Source organism: Aythya fuligula, chromosome 10 (assembly GCF_009819795.1).
Source record: "Aythya fuligula isolate bAytFul2 chromosome 10, bAytFul2.pri, whole genome shotgun sequence".
Lineage (NCBI taxonomy): Eukaryota > Metazoa > Chordata > Aves > Anseriformes > Anatidae > Aythya > Aythya fuligula.
This window is the reverse complement of record NC_045568.1, coordinates 3,222,728-3,242,644: the sequence shown is the minus strand read 5'-3', so window position 1 is coordinate 3,242,644 and position 19,917 is coordinate 3,222,728. Positions and strand designations below refer to the sequence as shown.

Sequence of the window (19,917 nt, the reverse complement as noted above, 5' to 3'; positions counted from 1 at the left end):
GAGAGAGAGAGAGGGAGAGAGAGAGAGAGAGAGAGAGAGAGAGAGAGAGAGAGAAAGAAAGAAAGAAAGAAAGAAAGAAAGAAAGAAAGAAAGAAAGAAAGAAAGAAAGAAAGAAAAGAAAGAAAGAAAGAAAGAAAGAAAGAAGGAAGAGAAGAAAATAGGTGGAGCTGGGGGGTGAAATTGCTAAAACAACCAGTTTCCAAAAATCAGTTCAAAATCAGCTCAGAAATATGACTTTGTTTAGAAATTTAATTTTACACTAAAATTGTTTTTACAGGAAAATATTTTTCAAAATATTTTTCTGAAAATACTTTAGCTCAACTGAAGCATGTTTTTCAAGTCATATATGACACTGTTTTCAACACTGACATTTGCACAGACTCAAGGAAATAGCTTTTTTTTTTTATCTCAGAATTTTTCCAAGTATGGGAAAATAATAGACCTGACCTTTTGTAAGTATCATGCCAAAATCCAGGTGAAGTAACAGCCTCACCAGAGGGCCATGAGGAAGTGGTTAAGCCAGTATTATTCTGTGCAATATGGCTATAAAGGCAGGTGTGCATTTGTTTGGGGGAGGAGGGATTCTCACTTTAAGTCTATGATTTAATTGATTTTCTTGAAGCTTTCATGCATTCTGGTGTGTGGACTTCCCATGTGTGGAGCCTATGGGATCTGTGAGGCCTTTGGAAGCTGTTCTGCTCAGAGAGGGTCCATTCAAAACACACCAAGGTTTGCAAAGGTTGCTAATGGATATCTCACAGCCCATTGAAAATTGCCAGATGTCACAGGCTAAGAATCTACCCCTACTCTTATTTCTCCAATGGCTATCAATACAGTCAGGATCAGCCTCTTATTAGGACAGGGCAAAGGGAAGATCAGCTTCCCTTCTCCAAACACCTGCCAGTTGAGTTCTGGCAGACTTCAACTGCTGGCAGTAGTGTGCTATCTGTGCACAAGCACATTTCTGCTGTTTATTGGAATTCACCAAAAATAATCACTCAGAAAAGAAATCTTACAACCACTTCATTATCGGCCACATACCTTTCATATATATGAAATTCTGAATTTCTGTACTTGTCATTAAGGTTCTTTTAATGAAAAATATTCACTTTCTTATGGCAAGGAAGTAAAATGGAAAAGAAATGACACTCAAAATCTGTTAAGAGGCAACTTCGTGCCCTTTTATTGGCAGAGGTAATATTCCCATTTACACCGCCATGCACTGTGCTTATAATGGAACTTGTAGTCAAGAACTAGATGCTCTCAAAGGATTTCTTGATTTCCCTTGTTAAAAATCAGTCATAAAATGTTGAATTGTTGTGACTGTGGACTTTGTATATGAGGCTTTATAGAACTAGGGGGTTATATGAAAATCTGCATGTGGGATAGAAATCACTGGCTTTAAGTGTATTCGAGTAGTACTCTGTGTGCCCGTGCCCCTGTGCCAGCTGCATGGGGAGACCAGAGGCAGCCCAGAGTGAATCCACAGGGACCAGCTAGGGCATTTTAGTCGTCCTTCTCCAACTTATCCTCAACTACATCCTCACTATTTTAAGTACAGCACTATGAAAAATGCCCTAATAAACAGGGGAGGGTGCAATAAGTAGTCCCAATTTCTCCACTCAGAGGGTTCCTCCCTGAAGAGTCAATGCTTTATGCCAGGTTTCTGTCTCATGGAGTAGCAAGAGTGGGACAGCACCAAAAAAAAAAAAAAAAATATATATATATATATATATATATAAGTAGAAATTTGCATTTCGTTCTGTTTTTCCTTCAGATAGATGATTTCTAATCTAGCACAAGTTGTTTTCAAGATAGAGAGTAAAAAAACATCGGGAGACTATTTTAAGTCTCTACATTGTAAATACGAAGCTGCTGTTTTTTTCTTAGAGGGAAGCAAAATGTAATATAGAGGATATAAAAACAGCACAGACAGGAACAGAATTCATTATCAAGCTTGATCTTAAAATATTTTCACAATTTACTTTATAAATTGGTCTTGCTTGAGGAAAAAGTGTGGCAGCTTTTCCAAACTAGAAGTTAGTAGATTGCAAGGTAAACAAAGCAAGAGTCTGGAGGAGTCGAGCCAGGTGGGAAGCACCTTGGCACTTGTGCAGTATTGATAAAGTGGCACAGGCTTGTCACGTCTGCATTAAGCTATCTGCTTTCCATAAATGATTCACCTTTTTAAGCTTCTGTAGCTCACACAAGTGTCAGCACGTAGGGTAGGGGTAGGCATAGTTCATTATGAACATCTTTTTTGGCGCCGTTTTAGATACCAAAACAGTATAAGATTTTTTAACAAAATGGGGAAAACATGAAAACGTGTGTTTTCCTGCCACTTTTAGATTACAAATATAACTGCTGTTCTTCTGATTTCAGCAGGCAGCTGAAGTGCCTGAAGGATTAAAAATTATTTAAAAAAATAATTTAGAAAGTAAATAATAATTTCAAAATGCATATAACAACAGATCTGTTTATCTTTGTGGAGGATCGGTACACACCATGATCCTAGATGCTGATTCAATGTAAGTGCTTTGTGAAGGCTTTTCCAGCCAGTGCCATACAAGGGTGCACCTAAAACCACTTGTGATGGGTAAAACTGTCAGAAAGAAGCAGGATGGCTGCCTGGGATGTAAAGGAGATGTGGAGGAAGGTGAGAGGTGGCTACACCTGTGTGAGAACTGTGATGTGTACTTCCCCTGGTATTTGATGGAGGTGCAACTCATTTACAGGTGCCCCTTCTATTGCACTGCTGTCTGCAGGGTGAACCCTGCTGATACTCCACAAGTGCTGGGCAGTATCACACCTCTAGTGTCAGCCTTGCAGCAGCTGATGAAAAGACAGAGAAAGCAAATAGGAACAAGGGGATCCCCAAACCCATCTGTGAGAGCTGTGCCTTCAGCTCCTAAACAACATGGCCTTTCCATAGTCTGGACTGAGCAGAGGCTGAGCACAGCCCTGAGCTGAACTCCAAGCATTAGGGGCATCGGAATGGGAGCTGGCAGGCTCTCAAAGCCTGCTCCCATTATTTACAAGGCTGGGGATCCAACAGGACTTTCCAACCACGGCAGCGTGCCCAGGTATAAGCACTGGGCTAGCAGAAGTGATGTTCAAGCTCGGTGCACTGGGGCTGGCAGGGCAGTGGCACCCCTGCTCCCAAGCCACCAGTGCCACCTTCAGCACTTGGCTGGGCCGTAGGGTGTGGGCACTGACAACTGCCTGGCTCTGCTCCTCCATCCAGAGCAGTCCAAACAAGTGCTTCAGTGCTGGACGAACACAAAGGCTTTTCTTGGCGGGTCAGACACAAATATCTCCCTGCTCTTTCTATTTTTTTCTGGACTTACATAATGTATGCATTGTGCCCATGGCAAAATAAATAAATAAATAAATAAATAAAATAAAATAAATAAAAAAAAAATGCCCACTCCCCCATGGAGCAGTGCATTGCAGCTCTATTTGCTTTGATGGTGGGTAGCTTGGCATCCCTGACTTCCTGCAGCTCTGCAACTCCATTCTTCCCATGCAAATTGTCCTTCACAGCACTGAGTCCTGTCTTTAGCCCCTGCACTGGGTAGCACAAGACAATCCCAAGTGCTCTCACTGAGATCTGCACTATCAGCCACCACCATGGGGTGTCAGAGGGCAAGGGTGAAGATTATCACAAGTAAGTGAAAACATAAATATTACCAGCACAGGTGGCTCCCCTGTCACTGAACATAACAATATGGAACTCATACATAGCTTGGAGCATTAATCCTGCAAGCAATCACGTGAACATCTTTGCTCTTGTGTTTAAGTGTTGGCAGGATTGGGCTTTGGCTGGTCAGCAAGTACCTGTGTACTGGCTGCAAGGAGGGCTCTGCATCCTGGTATTAATTCAGCCACCTTAATTTTTTTAAGTTTAATCTGAAAATGTCAACAATTTATTAAAAACTTTGTTCGTGTTGATTACAAATGAGAACTTGGATTTAAGAAGAAGCAAAATAACTTGGTGGAGCATTAGAAACAGGGTGTAAGCCTGCAAGATACAGAGCAGATTTGATTTCAGGAAGGCAACAAGTGCTCAGCCATTTGGTACCTCTCAGGATCTAAGCATGTTGCTAAACAGCTTGGCCCCTCTCATAAATTGACTGAGCTGTGAAATGAAAAAGACAAATTTCTATTTATCTCACCTGAAAACCTGGGTTATATTTTCTGCTATTTGAAGCCAAAGGGTCAAAGAGGGAGTTATCTGCAGTGACATGAGCTGAAATATGATTGTGAAAATATAAAGATGGAAAATACAACGTACCTTGCCAATTATGTGCCACAGCTAGCATTACTTCACATCCCTCTGTAGAGGTCATAACTCATACCTAGTTAGAACGAAGAACAGAACTCTTCCTCTGCCTACTTTGGGGTGTGCCGTCTCCTTTCTTGGTAGACTATGTATGGTCTTGGAGTTGTTTTTAATTTGGAGACTGGTTTTTTTTGTTTGTTTGGTTGGTTGGTTTTTGTTTTGTTTTGTTTTGTTTTGTAATTTTTCTTTAACCTAGCATGTGTGATTAATAAAAATGGTTGCTTAAAAAATCATTGAAATATCCCCCTTCCATTTTTCTCCCCCGCCCCTGTAGTGGCTCAGAGCTTTGAGGGGTTCGTACTGTCTTGAAACAAAAACGACTGTTCCCTATAAAACATGGAAGTACCTTCTCTGAAAAGATTAGCACCCATACATTAAATTAGTAGAGTTGCTCTAAAAACATTTGAGACTTTGAGGGGTTAGTCACTGTTTCATCACCACAGGACATTCTTAAACAGAAAGCAGCCCAGATATAGTGACTTTTTTTTTTTTTTTTTTTTTAAATACCCTCTTTAAGCTTGTAAAGTTACTACTCAATGTATATACACTGCAAAAAAAATCAGAGTAAGTATTCTGGAGCTCAAACGATGGTTTCCCCTTTTCAGATGGCTTTGATCCCTCCATGCCAGTACGTTTCTTTGGAAAAGCCCACGTACTGACCCTGCAGTAGGAGAGAGCTCTTCTATCTCTCTAGTGAAATGTAATCTTTTTGTTTCTCTGAAACATGTACTCACAAGACACATCTGAAGGCAGGTATGAAAACCTTCTGATGGGAATTCCAACTACAGTGACCTTGGGGCAATGTTTTATCTTACTGTGACAGTCCCTGCTTAGAAAGATTGACTTTTTGGCATAGAGCAGCATGCTGGGTTTTGGATGTTCAGGCCATATTTCAGCCTAGCCTCTCTTTTGCCTGCAAATAACTGTTCTTGTGCAAGATATTTACATTGAAAAGTGGTTGTAAGAGTTGGAAACTTAGCACAGAAATGCAAATGCTTGCCCTATTTGAGTAGATAACAAGACTCCTGTTAATTACAGCAGTATTTCTTTTCTGTATATCTCAGGGTTTTCTTAATGCTGATCAGAATTTATCGCTCTCTCTTTTAGATATTGGCCACGCTGCATAGTGCAGCACCACTTAGAGCATGTGCAATATGAAAACGACAAGCATATTCATGTTGGTTTGCCTGTGGTTATTTCCCTGGTCTGCTATTTTGTAATTCAGAGAGAATCAGACTGTTTAAAACCTGACAAAAGAGACTACACCAGTACTTAAAATCAAAAAGCTCTAGACAGTGATTGAACATGGAAACCCCTTTTTGAACACACCTGTACTGGGATCTTTTCAAAAGTTTTTTGTCTTTATAACAATAACAAAAATAGATTTTACAGTGTTATGTATCTGTTAGCTAGGCCAGACCAGGCTACACAGGAGAACGAGCTAGAACTCGTTCTCTATGCACATGAACAAAGGAGATGCTTCCCAGCTGGTAGCTACTGAGCAAGCCTGTTAGAGGCTGGCTTGTGGGATGGTTGTCATTTGTTTCAATAAGTGAGAGTGGAAATGTCCCCTCTTCCTTCACGCTTATTTTAATATAGGGAAAGTAAGTCACTGTTGAATTTGGACCAGTGAGCAGTGCAGAGCTAAATTTGGAGCATATAAGAGAAAGTTAACAAGCTCTTCAGTTCTAAGGTGTCCATCTGGATACATCTGCAGTGATCCCTGAGTCCAGGCAAGTGCACAGCGCTGGGCTGCCTGCTGCACTCAGAATTTTTAAGGGCAGTTTGTTCACATGGATTTTTCTTTTGCTTTCAGCTTTACTGGCATGAATAATGTCAGATGGGTGGAGGTATTAAGGGGGTTATACTGAAAAGCTGTTGATGTAAAAGAAACCAAGAAGTGATGGATTTTAGAAAGACCTGGATGAATACTTGGCTGAAACCAGTTTTGCTGTAATGTTCTTCAGGGACCACTACATGTCTTCATGAAGCCCTCAGATGACCCCCTTCATCCTTTCCCATGCAGGGTCCATGACAGCTTCTGCAAGGCTGCACTGCCTTTCTTCTCAGAGATCTGCACTGAAATGAGTTTCCACTTCACTGTATCTCTTTGTAGAGATGCAGTCAAATAGTTTGTATTATTCCTACTTGGAATTTTTTCCTATGAGTCTCATTGAATAGTGGCAGTGAAGCTCCATTGTGACAAAAAGACAGCTCTGTATTTTTGCCCTCTAGATGCCATGAAAAGTATGGGCATCCTGAAGTAATTATTTGAGATAATTATGCCCTGCTAGTACCTTGGCTTATCACTGCCACAGCCGGTGAAGTTCCTGCTGATCACCTGGCTGCACACTGCAGGATGCGCTTTGCCATAGCACCTGCTCTTTCTGTGGTCCACCAGAGCCCAGGTCTGATGGTCTGATTCTGTCAAAGGCTTCTCTGGTTGCTCGGATGTTCAGGCTTGAAGCACAAGGGGTGGGTGGGGGTTCTTCGGCCTATCTTGCTTCAAAATCTGGGGTTTTGATTGCGGCTGGCTTTGGGAACAGAAGTGCTGACCACCGTAACAAATGTGTCTGGTTTTAAAAGTGTCCATAATTGCCATGTTGCATCATCCATGGTTATTTTAAAAAATCTCTTTGTGACTTTACATTATTAATAAGGTTTCTACAGAATTGTCTAAAAAAAAAAAATCCTTGTGTTAATTTTGTTTGCAGTTTTATAATTTCTATAATTACCAAGCCTAGAGTAAACTGATGTCATTTTTACTGTTACTTCTCTTCATGTTATTGGCACTACTGTCACCAGCTGTCACGATAAGATATCCACAGCATATTAGTAGGGAAGAATCTCTCTTTTGAAGGACAAACCAGATAAAATGACACAAGAACCAGTGTATATGCTGTGCACTAGTTGGAAGCAGGCTATAATGAGTTGGGACACTCAGTGTGTGATCACGAATCGGCTGTATGAAGCATGGATGAGTTTAAATGATTGCAAGTTCTACAACTATATTATCACTGGGAGACAGATTAAATGTAAATTTGTTAAAATACGTACCCACACGTGCTACAGAGAAGAAAAGGAAAATTTTGTTTGATTCTTTCCTTCTACAGACTTCAAAGTGTTTCCCCAAGGCTAGAAGCCCTATTGCCATGTTTAAAAAAAAAAAAAAAAAAAAAAAAAAAAAAGGAAAAAGAGAAAAAGAGAGGAGGAAAGGAGAGTGACAGGGTCCTTCAACCTCGTGTCAGCAAAGCCACTGGGAGAAATTAGGCCTCCTGAATCACCTCACAGTGTCAAAGAGAGAATTTAAATAATTTGGGTGCATTTGCACAACATTCATAAACTAGATCACCCAGTAAAAAAGCAATGAAACCTGTTTTCAAAGAGACTTAGCTTGGTGTGCCATCAAAATCATGGGCTGGGAAATAGTTCCCAAGAATATGTGGTATCCAGGGTAACTTATTTGTATGGGCTAACACACACAAATCCTATTAGCATAAGAGTTACTTAAGCACATCCTCCCAAATTGATATTAGAATTTGCCAGTTGCACGCGCTCAGCAGCGCAGCAGCAAGGCAAGCCGCATTACTGTCATTCTGAAGTCATCCCCTAATCATAGAGCAAACACAGCAGTGCTGCTCGAGTCCGAGCACCGCCGCCTAACAGGAAAAGAGGAATGAGGTCATGTAGCCCCCGACTCCATCGCCCGTGGCCAGACAAAGGTGCCCTGCAAGCTTCCACAGTATCACTGTAAGGATGCGACTGAGCAGGAAATATAAGCAGCCTCTGAAGACTATAGAAGTAGTAATGCACTGCTGTTTGAATAGTATATTGCAATACACGCTGTGTCAGAGGACTGAGAAGCTAGATCTGTTGCTATTAATTAAAAAAAAATGGCGGGGGTACAGTATCTTTACCCTAATGGTGACCCGGTTTGTTCTTCTGTAAACTAAACATCAAACACATCTGATAGGGTATACAGCTCTTCCTGCCACACTCTCTCCTGTTTAGGGTAAGGGATATTGGCCTGATCTCCTGTTTCTGGACACCACATTTGTATTCTAGCTTTGTGGCATGCGGGTGTTACCTTTTTAACCAGAAGCAAGTACTAGTCCCTGTTCTGTGAATGGTAACCCAGAGCACAACTCTACACAGAGATCTTAGGGGAGGAGAGGGAAATCAAGGAAAGGTGCTTTTTCCTAACAGCCACAGAAAGATGAGCTGTGTCAGATATTCTAGGTCTCTGTACATGCCGATAGACAAGAAGCAGAGGAACAAGGTGACAACCTGAACCAAGCAGTTACACTGTAGTATTTCATGACGATTGAGGGCCTGAGTATTTTTATCCTTGAGACACCGTTGCATATCTTACATGCATGTAGGATATACTATTGCTGATCTCAGAACCTGTGTGATTTTTTGAAGGTTATTTTTAAATGTAAATGCCAAAGCTGTTTAAATTTGAAGTTTTTGGTTATTCTTTGAACAACTTTTATAATTTGGATGATATTCAACACTTGATTCTGTTCTGAAACCAGCGATGAATTTGCGCTATCCATCTTAGCATCGTAATGGGTAGATAGAACGTATTAAGAGTTATCACCTCAAAGACAGATCAAAGTCTACTTCCTTTAATATTGACTTTCTTTAAAAGGACCTAAATATAACCCACTAGCTAAATAATTCAATTTTGGGAGGGGTAGAAGAACTGAGTGCATGTTTATACAACAGACCACAATAACTCTGCACTTTTATGATTTGTTGGAGAAGAAATCCTTCTCACATTTTGTGCTTAAGGAAATGTTACTCTTGGGCTAAATGAGCCCAAACCTGTCAGCCATCCAAATGGACTCTTCACTGACATAAGTGGCAAACACTTGCATGGATTGCTGACAGGAACAGCCCAGATCAAGGAATAGAAACAATGAGCTAATCTGAGTAAAGGGTCCATTTTCAGGTGTTTCACAATGTCGCGCAGTGTGGTTTTCACGTACCCTACTTGACTTACTGTGTTTGATTATCAAAGGTGTTGAAAGACCTGTTACTCACACTGGACTTTAAAATTTGGTTGGTTTGTTCTCTTTCTGCTCCTTAAATACCTCAAGTTATTGTAAAATACGCATATCAACACGCACACGTGATAAAATGATGTTCATTTAATGCCAAGCATTCTTGGGCTTTCCCAAGCAGAGTGGCAACACCGTCTCTCTCCATGAGAATGTGAGGAATGGGGTACTAGGTGCCAACTAAATGGCACCTGGAAGCCAGTCCAGTCCAGAGGGTTTCCCCATAAGCTGGAAGCCAGTCATAGCTGTTGTTTGGGGTTCTCATGAAACACCCATGTTTTTTATCACACTGAGCATTGTTTGACTGATTTCGTGGTTTTCCTATCTACCTTCCAGATGGGGAGGAGACAGAGAGACCCGAAGGCTGGAAACCACAGGTCCCAGCTTCACTTTCTGGACAAGGAACGGCGTACTGTGAGTGATCAGCTTTCAACTACGGCTCTAAAAATTGTTATGCCGTTCTTTGGAAAACTCTTTTCCTTTCTCTTTAAGTGCTGTGGAATCAACAAACATTGAGTAAGCTCCACTACTGTGTGTTCCGCAGTCCAAGGGCATGAGAGTTTCAACCTCAGTTCCATTTCCTCAAATGTGTTCATCATTACTGATGCCAGTTTAGTTAAGAATTTCAATATACTTTGTACTGCAAAAAAATGGAAGCTGGAAATGGAATCTTCTGACTGTTAGTTGGAACAATCTGTTTGTAAATGCCCTGACATCTCAAACTGCAGCTCACCCATTCTTCCTGGTGGGAGAGGGGTCACTACAGCAGTTACTGCAGAGCAACTGTTCTGTGCGGTGAGTGACTGCTGGACCTCCATCCTAACAGGTACAAACATCGGGCAGTATCACTGTTATGTTTCTACACACAGACGTGTAATGCAAACCCCGCTCAGCATTCAGTCTCTGAGCGCTGCTTTTAACCTTGTTCACATCCTTAAGTACGCAGACACAGGCGGCGTGCACAAACTGCCCCTTCCCAGCGCCCCGTGGCCCCCCGTGTGCCCCTTTTCAGTGTCATGCAGGTGAGAGCCGGCAGTAGCTAGCAGAGAGGCAACGTACCCACTTTCAGCTCCTTCCCGAAGACGGTTCTCTCTCCCAGGGCTGAGCAGTTCCAGCGCCCGTTGCGAAACTGGAACTGGCACTCGTTGATGCCCATCTGGGACCCTTCCCCGATGACGATAATCGCGTCGGGCCTGCTCTGGCAGATCGCCCGCTGCCGGGGTGCAAGCCCCGGGATCTTGTTACAGATGATGCTGGCTCCCAGGGCCACCACCGAGGAAAATCCCCTGCAACGACAAGAGACCAAAGGTGGCCGGGGGGAGGCTCGGCACGGAGGCAGATGCGGCAGCACCCCGCTGGGACGGCTCCGGCAGGTGCCCCCGGCAAGCAGCCGCCTTTTCCCCCTGCCTCTTCCCTCTCCCTGTCTCTCCCTCCGCAGCCCGAGCAGAGATAAGGAACACGTGGGCTCCTGCCAAAACGGGACCCAACTTCCTCATTCGTCAATGAAAGCGCAGGCAACAGCGGTGCGTGCCCGGGCACGGGCAGCGGGCAGGGGGGGCTTCGCCTCCCGTCCAGCAGACGGAGCGAGGGCAAGAGTCCGAGCCCCCTGCCCCTGGCCGCGCCGCTTTCCCCGCAGCCGAGCGCACCTGGCCCGGCCCGGAGATGCTGCGGGACCTGAGGGGGACCCGAGGGCACCCGCTGTGTCCCTTCGGTGGCCCAGGGGCATTGGGGGGGTGGAGCTCGGAGGTCGCCAGCGGCAGGTGGCTGCGTGAGCCGGCCGGGACGAGAGCGGCCGCGGTACCCCGAGCCGGGCACGGAGAAGGGGCTACGGACAGTCCCGGGTGTCCCCCCCAGTTGCCGGGTGTACCCCGAAAGCCCGGGTGTCCCCCTGCCCCCAGGTGTCCCCCCCGCCGGGGCCACGCATCGCCGGGGCCGCCTTGCCCCGCGGAGGCTGCGCCCCCAAGGGTCGGTGAGGCGCGGGGGCTCTACCTGTCTCTTAAAAAATAATCGTGATCACCAGCATCGGGTGGTGTTTTTTTTTTTGAGACTTCCCGAGTTAAATAGTAACACGTCTGGGCAGGTTGGGCTGAGAGCGAGAGAGAGCGCAATTGTTATAAAAGGAGAAAAAAAAAAAAAAAGAAAAAAAAAAAAAGAAAAAAAAAGTTACTTACCCGATCTTGATATACACAATCCCCAGGCTCAGGAAGATGTGGAAAATCCAGCGCCTTGTTTTCCTGTTCATATTCCCAGCTTGCCGTGGCTCAGCCCAACATGCGAAATGATGCCCGGGGTGCGCTCCGGGTGCCGCCGGGTCAAGGCAGCGCGGCCGAGCGGGGCAGCCCCCGCCGCAGCCCCCGCCGCCCGCCGCCGCCGCTGCGCGCTGGGGACCCCCCGGGGGCGCTCACCATGGCCCTCGGCCGGGGCTCTCCGCACCGCCCGTCCGCCGGCTCTGCCCCTCTCGCCTGCTCTTTTTCCCTCTAGCCCGGATTTGTATGCCTGTCACACGTAGCGCTTTATTGCCGGCGATGTATGGGGTTGCGGGATCCTCCCGAGCGCCGGCGGCTCCGGGCGCTCCCCCCAGGTTCAATGTTAACTATCTCCCTCGCTCGCTCTCCTTTTTTTTTTTTTTTTTTTTTTTCCTCCCTTTCTCTCTTCTTCAGCTACTTGGGCGTGTTCTCCAAAGGAGGGAGTTGTCCAGCCGGGGGGGAAGAAAGGCGGGGGAGGTGGGAAGCAGGGTAACAAGAAATGGCAAACGGATCACCTGCCGGCGAGGAGGCTCACAGCGATCCCCCCCGGGCGGAGAGCTCGGCTCCTCCTGCGGGCACGGCCCGGGGGCAAGCGGCGGGGACCCCGCGGGGTGGCGGCGGGGGGCGCCCCCGGGGCTGCACCGACGGGGCGCCCGGCTGGCCCCGGGGTGCCGGGCGGCATGGGGCCGCCGTGCCGGGACCGGGACCGGCACCGGGACCGGCACCGGGGCCGGGACCAGCACCGCTGCTGCGCGCCGGCCGGCACCGGGAGGGGACCGAAGTTGAACGGCGCGGCTGTCGCCTGCTCCCGGGGCTGCGCAGCACCTGGGGCCGGTTTTATGCGTTCGCTCCGGCCCCGACGCTCCTCCCCTGGCTCTGCCTCCCCGCATGCAACGTGCCGCTTCTCTCCCGGGCTTTGCCCAGCCGAGAGCAGCCGGCGGAGCGGGGCGAGCCCCCGGCACCCGCAGCATCCCCGGCGGCGGCGGGGGCACGGAAAATCCCCCGCGCTGCCGGCGCTCCCCTGGAGCGCCTTCCCCACTTATTTTGCCACCGGTTCTGCCGCGGCCAGGGATGGGGCCGTGGAGCCCCGAGGGGCGGAGCGGGGAACGGGCCGGGACCAGGTGGCTGCGGGACGCGGCCGGCTCCGGCCCCACGGGATGCACAGGCGGGGGGGGCACCGGGGGCGGTCGAGAGGAGTATCCCCGCTCCGCGTTGCGGGAATTTGCGCGGATACGATGACTATTTTATTATCCACTTGAAATATTTCAAACAGGGAGGTTACCTAAATGATAACAGGGGTGTGGTGCTGGAATTGTTCTGCTGATAGTGTTTTGCTGAAAACAAAACAAAAAGAAAACAATAAAACGTGCCCGGGATCCGCGCCGGAGAGCCGCTCTGAAGCCCCCCGGGTCGAGCGGCGGCCCCGGTGAGCCCCAAACCGGGGGGATAAAGGGGGGGCGGCCGCCGGGATGCGCAGAGGGGCAGAGGGGTCCTGGCGACCTTGTCGCGGGTGAGAATAGGGGCAGGGAGGGGGGATCTCCCCTACCTCCCCGTCCTCGTCCCCCCGTGCCCCTCTCCCCTCGTCTCCCTGTGCCTCCCGGCACACCGGCTGCCCTCCCATCACCTTTACGCCCCGCAGCCCCCGCCCTGGGGAGGGGGCTGCCGGCCCGGGGCCGCCTGCGGAAAGCGGAACGCGGTGGGGCCGGGGCGGGGGGGACTGGAGTCAGAGCCCCCCTGGGGGCGGCGGAGGGCGCCCGGCCGCTGGCAGGTGGGGCCGGGAGCCCGGCGACACCCGCAGAGACTTTGTCGCGGCGACACCTGGCGGGCACGGCGCGGAGCGGCAGCCGCGGCCCCGGCACCTGCGGGCGGCCCCCGGGGCTCCGCGGCCTCCCCCGGGGCTCCGCGGCCTCCGGGGAGCGAGGGGCGGCCCCGGGCGCACAGGTTGCTGAGGGTTTCGGGCAGCCGCGGGGATGTCTGAATGGGAAGTAAATCCCAGGCTTAGGGCACACAGCCTCTTGGGGTGGGAGGGAACCCACCCCGAAAAAGAGGTGAGAGGGAGGCAGAAAGGCGTTATTCCAAGTTGCATCTGTCTATCTATCATCTCCTCAGATCAGCGAGGAACACGCTGTGTTGAGACCAAAAGTGAGCCCAGCCCTGAGATCGTGCTGGGACAGGCACCTGGCGCTGCGCACCGGCACAGGCATCGCGGCAGCTGTGCGTGTGGGGAAGCAGCCGAACAGGTGGGTCATAGCCAGAGACTGTCAGGGAACGGCAGCAAATCCCCACTGAGATGTTCATCGGGGTCTTTGAGGTGTACAGGCCAGCAGTTCAGGCACAGAGGGATCGCGCAGCATGAGGCAGCAATATAACACACGTTTGTTCTCAGCTCTGTAAGGGAACATTGATGTGCTCCGTGCACTGTCCCCCTTGCACATCAAGTTGATGTTTTCCAGGTGGCCTTATCACTCCTGTCGGTCACAAAAGCACATATTTTGCCCGTGCAGAAGTGAGAATGAAGGTATGCACTTTTTGCTCGGTACAATGACGCCCTCATCCACCACTCGGGCTCCTAAGAGTTAGGGTAAAGCAAAGCAAAATGCTGCAAGTGGGCCATGGAGCTGCTACTGAAGAGGCATCAGTGGCAGATTGGAGGAGGGGGAGAGAAGGGGTGGATAGGCACAGGAGCTGCATTTTCTGCTGATTTTAGTGCAATTAGTCACATTGTTTCAATAGCCCTTGAGCAGAAATGGGCAAAAACAGGCTCAGGAGTCCCATTCTGAAACAAAACCTGCTCTCCAAAGAACAAATCCACTCCCCAAGTTAGCCTCTGAACACCAAAAATACCGGGATATCATTTTAAATGTGCCTCAGAATTTCAGCCCACGTTCCCTGATATAGTGATCTGTCACACCAAGCATTGCTTGTGAGCTCCTTAGGCTGCAGTTTTGCTTTTTCTGTATTTCTGGTGCTGCAGCTATGGTCGTTTTGTCTGAACCGACTTCAACAGGTTGGCTGTTTAACACAGCATAGGCTAGGTCAAGGCTAAGTAAATTGTTGTCTTAAGGTTCAGTAAGAGCAGAAAACGGCAAAGCCTCCTCCTCCTCCTCCTCAAAAAAAAAAAAAAAAAAAAAAAAAAAAAAAAAAAAAAAAAAGATAAATAATTTACTGAATTAATCAATGATTTTTTCTTACTCTGTTCCTAAAAAAATTGTGACCTAGATATGTGTGAGCGTGTGTGTGCGTGTGCACATGCGCATGTGCAGCATACATAAAATAACATTCCAGTGCAGATTACAGGTAGGTAGTTTGTCTAGTTTGGCAAAGTTTCTAAAACATTTTGATTACCATTTAAAATGTTTGTAGACCTTAAATGGTCCTTGCAACCATGTGGTTTTTATGGTGGTCCACAGTAACTAATATTTACCTACCACCTGTTTTACAGTCCATACGTACCCAGCTTTCTTTTTTGTCCTTCTATTTACTACTTTTTAATTTCTGCACAATAAAATCAGAGTGAGACGTTACAACAGATTATTCTATTTCTCTTAACAGCATAGCAGAGTTACAGGATGTTTGGTAAATTGACACAACAATTAGAAATTCATGACAGAAAAGTAGGAATCAGGAAATTGCCTTTGGAAATTAAAATGAACTTGGAACCATGGTCTTCAAGGGGTTAAAAAGAAATCCCAGCACTCCCGACCTACAAGAAGCTGTCTGCAGGTGAAAATCCAGCTCTTAGCAGTATCCGACCAGCACTGTGTCTGGGACTGAACCCGGACAGTCAGAACCAGCCTGCTCCTTTCGTAACGTAAGGAAGCAATAACCAGCATTTCTGTTAGCGGTGAGGATCCCCCAGGTTTTATCATTTGGTGCACTGACAAATGGGTAGAAGTCAGAGTTTTCCCTGTTTTTTTAAGCCAACGTAACCAGGGCTGTGTGGTGCTCTTGTAGGGATTTAGAAACGAACTTTCTTACAGTGCCAGATGTTCTCCTTTTGATAATGCAGTCCTTTTATCCAGCACTTAAAAGGACTCTGCGGTCTCAAAACCTAGACAGTTGTTGCAAGTCCACAAAGCCAAAGTAGCTGCCAACACCATCAGACGGTGGCGGACCCGTTCCAAATGCATTTGACTCTACAAGGGAGGGAGCTGAAAGCATCTGGGAGACTCAGACCCACCACCCCCGGGGATCTTCCCGGTGCAGCAGCCTCCGGAGCAGGTATGGGGCAGCCTGGGGGGCCAGGGGCAGCTCTTGCAGAGACTCAGGGAGGTGAGAGCCAGGCTGGGGGCTCTGCAGGCCTGAAATCACCACGTCCTGAATGCACGCAGGGCAGAGACCAGGCAGCCCGGCTTACAGCCCAGCCAAGCAGGCGCCGTGCTGCACCCACCCAGAAGAGGGGAAACTGGGAGAGCATTTTGTCCCAGGCTGTGCAGAAGTAGGGCTGGTGTGCAGCAGTTTCTGTCACACGTCCGCCCTGAGCGATGGGGCCTGCCTGCCTCTCATGAGATGCTTGCTGCTATGAGGAAACATACCCTGAAGGAGAGCAAATAGTTTTATTCTAGATATGATCTGTTCACTCTCACCTTTTACTACCCAATTCTTTATTTAGCAGCAGCAACTTTCTTCTGAACAAAGGCCAGGCCCAAGCTACACCCTTGAACCATCCATCACTTGTTGCCACAATGGTGTTTCTATTGTTAATTGTTTGTCAGGGTTGCTTTTTGGGGTTAGGCAGTGCAATGATTTAGTAGGCTAGCTAATCAGCTCTGAAAATATATTCTCAAAATAAATTATATTTTAGAAAGAATAAGAAGCTCCAAAAGCCTGTAGGTCTCGATGCAATCCTTCTGGACTTTTGGACTGCGCTCACAAGGCCAGAACTGGACCCTGTGGTTTCCTCCAGCTGAATGGATTCACGGCTGCTCCTGCTCTCTGCACCAAGCGAGGTGAGTGAAGCTATGGGGGGAAGTTTGCACAGTGCCCGTCTGCTCGGTGTGTGGCTCTGGTCAAGGTTAGTAATGTCTCATTTTTCATAAACATAAAGAAACACAAGAAAAATATCCACGTAAAACAAAAAAGAAAGGTTGTCTGTCTTTTTTTTTTTCTTTAAGATGGCCTCTGATAACATGAATTCACAAGGGAGAATGTGGTTAAAAGCCCATTTTGTAACTAGATCCTAGATGCACATACCATCAATACTCCAACTCTGGCTCCCTTTTATCAGGCTAATCATAGCTGCACAGTTTTGTTGTCAAAACAGCTCTGTAAAAGTCAGACTAGAGAGTCCTTTCAGTAGCAGAAATGTGAGCTTAATATACCAACGCTCCCTGTATTACAAATCTCCTAACTCCTAAAAGGGCGCTTGAAAATACACAATAAATATAAATAACATTCACAAAGGCAGTTTATTTCCTGGGTCCTTCTTCACCTGCTCCCCAATATGTCGTATCACTGGCAACTTCTCAGTTTGCAGATGCATTTGCAGGCCTGCCAGACGAGCACTAAGAAGCCTGCTGCAGAGTTTTTGCTCCGAGAGCAGCCGGTGACGTAGAAGCTGCAGCAGGTCAGGGCGCAGGAAGGGCGAGAGCTGCCCTCACTGCCGGGCTGGGTTTCCAGGATGGGTCTCGGCTGGCTGGGAGCGCTCGTGGCAGCACAGGGGCAACACGTGCCCTGCGATCGGTCACCCCGTCATGGGCTTGGTGATGCAAAACTGGGTCTGACGAGCTCAGGGCAGGGCGCTCAAGGGGGTTTGCAGCCTGTGGGAGGGAAACCCCAATCCCCAGACCCATGGGCAGGGGGCTCCAGGTGGAGCCAGGCTGGTGGTGACCTCAGGGGTTAATGTGAGACAGCAGTGGTTCGGGCAGGCAGGTGTACCTGGGAGCTAATTACCTGCAGCTTCCACAGACAGTAACTGACTGCTCAGAGCTTTAGAGGAGCTGGAGCTGGCAGGAGTTGGTTCATTAGAAACTGCTGGAAGTTTTTAGGGGTAAGGAAAACATTGCTGTGTTTATGTTTCTGTGATTTAAGAGTCTACCAGCTTGGACGATGCGCTTTTTTACGGTGACTTAGTGTAGAGCTGTGTCTGTGTGCAGGCACTCATCGCTGTAGTCTCTGTGGTGTCTGCTGGTTTTTAGAGCTGGATGTGGCTGAAGGAGCTCTAAAACTAAAGTTTGGAAGCCCAAGTTTTCTCAAAGCTTAGGTTTGCTTGAACTCTTGAATCCAACTATGCAGAAAAGAATACATTAAAGGCAAAGTAATACCTTGGTGAAGCTGCTCTAAGCTTGAACTGCTGCCTTGCACCCAGCTATGTTTGGGGAGAAAGCTGTCTTCAGGTTTGGGGACTTAGTCAAGGCTATTTCCTCAGGTAAAGACGTGATCCTCACCTTGCTGAGTGTTTAATAAAAAATAATTAAAAAAAAAAAAAAAGTAGAACTCAAGGGCTGTTTATCCACTGTTTTGAAACTTTCTCAAAGTTGTTCTTTTGTTTGTTTGTTTTCCCCCTGCACAGTCTCAAGGACTGGGTAACTGTTGCTGCACCTCGGGGACTTTCCTCTGCCCCTCAGGTGTGTGTGCACGCCTCAGGCCTGGTGGGGGCTGCGTCCCAAAGCAGATCGGTCTTCAGGCTGCACGCCGCCATGGGCTGCGGCTCCCTGGGACCATCCTGACGGCTTGGAGTTTGGACCCTGCAGTTGTTGCACATACCACAGAAGGAGCTAATGATTAATGCACGTGAAGTAAGCTGCTCTCGAGCAGTAATCTGAAATGGCAGTAGCAGGACTGGAGAAGCAGGCATATCCTGTCAGTTGCTTTGAGCTAAGTACATGAATCCCACTGGTCTGTGTGTCCTGTGGTCAAGTGATGTGGAAGTGCCACTGGGTGCCAGTTGCACCACCACTCGGGCACCTCCAGTTCTACAACAGGGCATTTTTTCTCTTTAGATCTCTTGTCCCCTGACAGGTATAAACATGGCTACTTGTGTAGAGGGATGCTACTCATCCAGACGTTTTTGTTGTTATTTTTTTTCTTTCCTGCATAGTTTCTCTATGAGATTTTCCTGATTCTACCCTCATATCAAATGTAGTGGGGCGTCTGTTGCATTTGGAAAAAAAATAATACTCCCTGTTTGTCAGAATGTGCACTTAGGCAAATACCATTTTTGTCTTTTTTTAAGGTAAAAATTACATTTCCTTTATATATTTATTAATGGACACAGATGTAAAATGATGAACTGGCAGAGCAGATTATCTGTTGCCAAAGAAAAGTCTTAAGCACCATGGATGTGATCCAGCAAATGTGACAGTCCTCCAGAGAGCTACAGATGATGCTAAGGAAGAGGAGAACTTGACAGCTTTGGAAATACCAGGTCTACAGAGAGGTGGAGTAGCAACAGCACACATTGAGGGATAAGAGATGTGTTGTAAAACTGGATGTCAAACACGCATCTTGGTTAGCCATAGCCAGCCAGTGCTGAATATGTGAGTCCTGCTGGTATATCTTCAGGTAACAAAACCTGCTGGATGCTAGTGATTTGCCACAGAATATGCTGAGCTCTGACAACTGTTCACAGTGCTGGGGCAATGAGCTGAGGGGATGGGTGAGACGGAGCTGTACCTGATGCCAGTCACTGCAAAAAGTAAGGCAGGCTTTTTGTTGGACAGAGTGCTTGTGTGCACAGTGATGTGCAAAGCAGATAGCACGTGTGGCTGGGTGGAGAGCAGCAGCGTGGACAACAAGGGTGTTGTCTATTCCCTGAATGTGCGCAGGGCGGAGTCACAAAAATTGTGTATGGGAAGGGGTAACAAATAGCATGAGGAAATCATGTGGAGATCAGGGGAAGCAAACTCATGTTCATGGCAGGAAGGAGAGAAAGGGTGGAGAAAATGGAATGATGGAATGATGGAGAGGAAGGCACAGAAAGACGCAGGTCTACTTTTTGTTCTGATGAAGGCTGACCTTGGATGCATCTGTAAATTTGACAATCAGCAGAAGAAATCTTGAAGCTATCACTGCTAGCAATGAGTCTAATCTTACTAAAATTATAGCTTTAATTAAAATAATAGAACTGAATACCTGTCTCCTCCAGAAGGAAGTTCCCTTCCCCCTCCCCCCCATTCAAAGGTTTCAAATGCTTTTTTACAAGGCTGATGTCAAGATGTCACTAGAAATGTGGGAGGGCATGGTGATATCATGGTGTGAGAGACAGTTATGGGCAAGGCACATAAACTTTATGAAATATATTGTAACTTTTCTCCCTTCCGTT

At 47.4% G+C, this 19,917-nt stretch overlaps 1 protein-coding gene across 1 annotated transcript in view; it reads right to left on the bottom strand.

Annotated features, from left to right (window-relative positions):
- Positions 1-12,240, bottom strand: part of WNT7A (Wnt family member 7A) — a 35,964-nt gene extending 23,724 nt beyond the window's left edge. Inside the window, exons 1-2 of the mRNA XM_032193933.1 lie at positions 11,580-12,240; positions 10,468-10,694 (exon numbers count right to left, since the gene is read on the bottom strand). Coding sequence (XP_032049824.1) covers positions 10,468-10,694; positions 11,580-11,650 — 298 coding nt within the window. The 5' untranslated portion in view covers positions 11,651-12,240. The remainder of the gene's footprint in view (positions 1-10,467; positions 10,695-11,579) is intronic.
- Between the last annotated feature and the right edge of the window lie 7,677 nt (positions 12,241-19,917).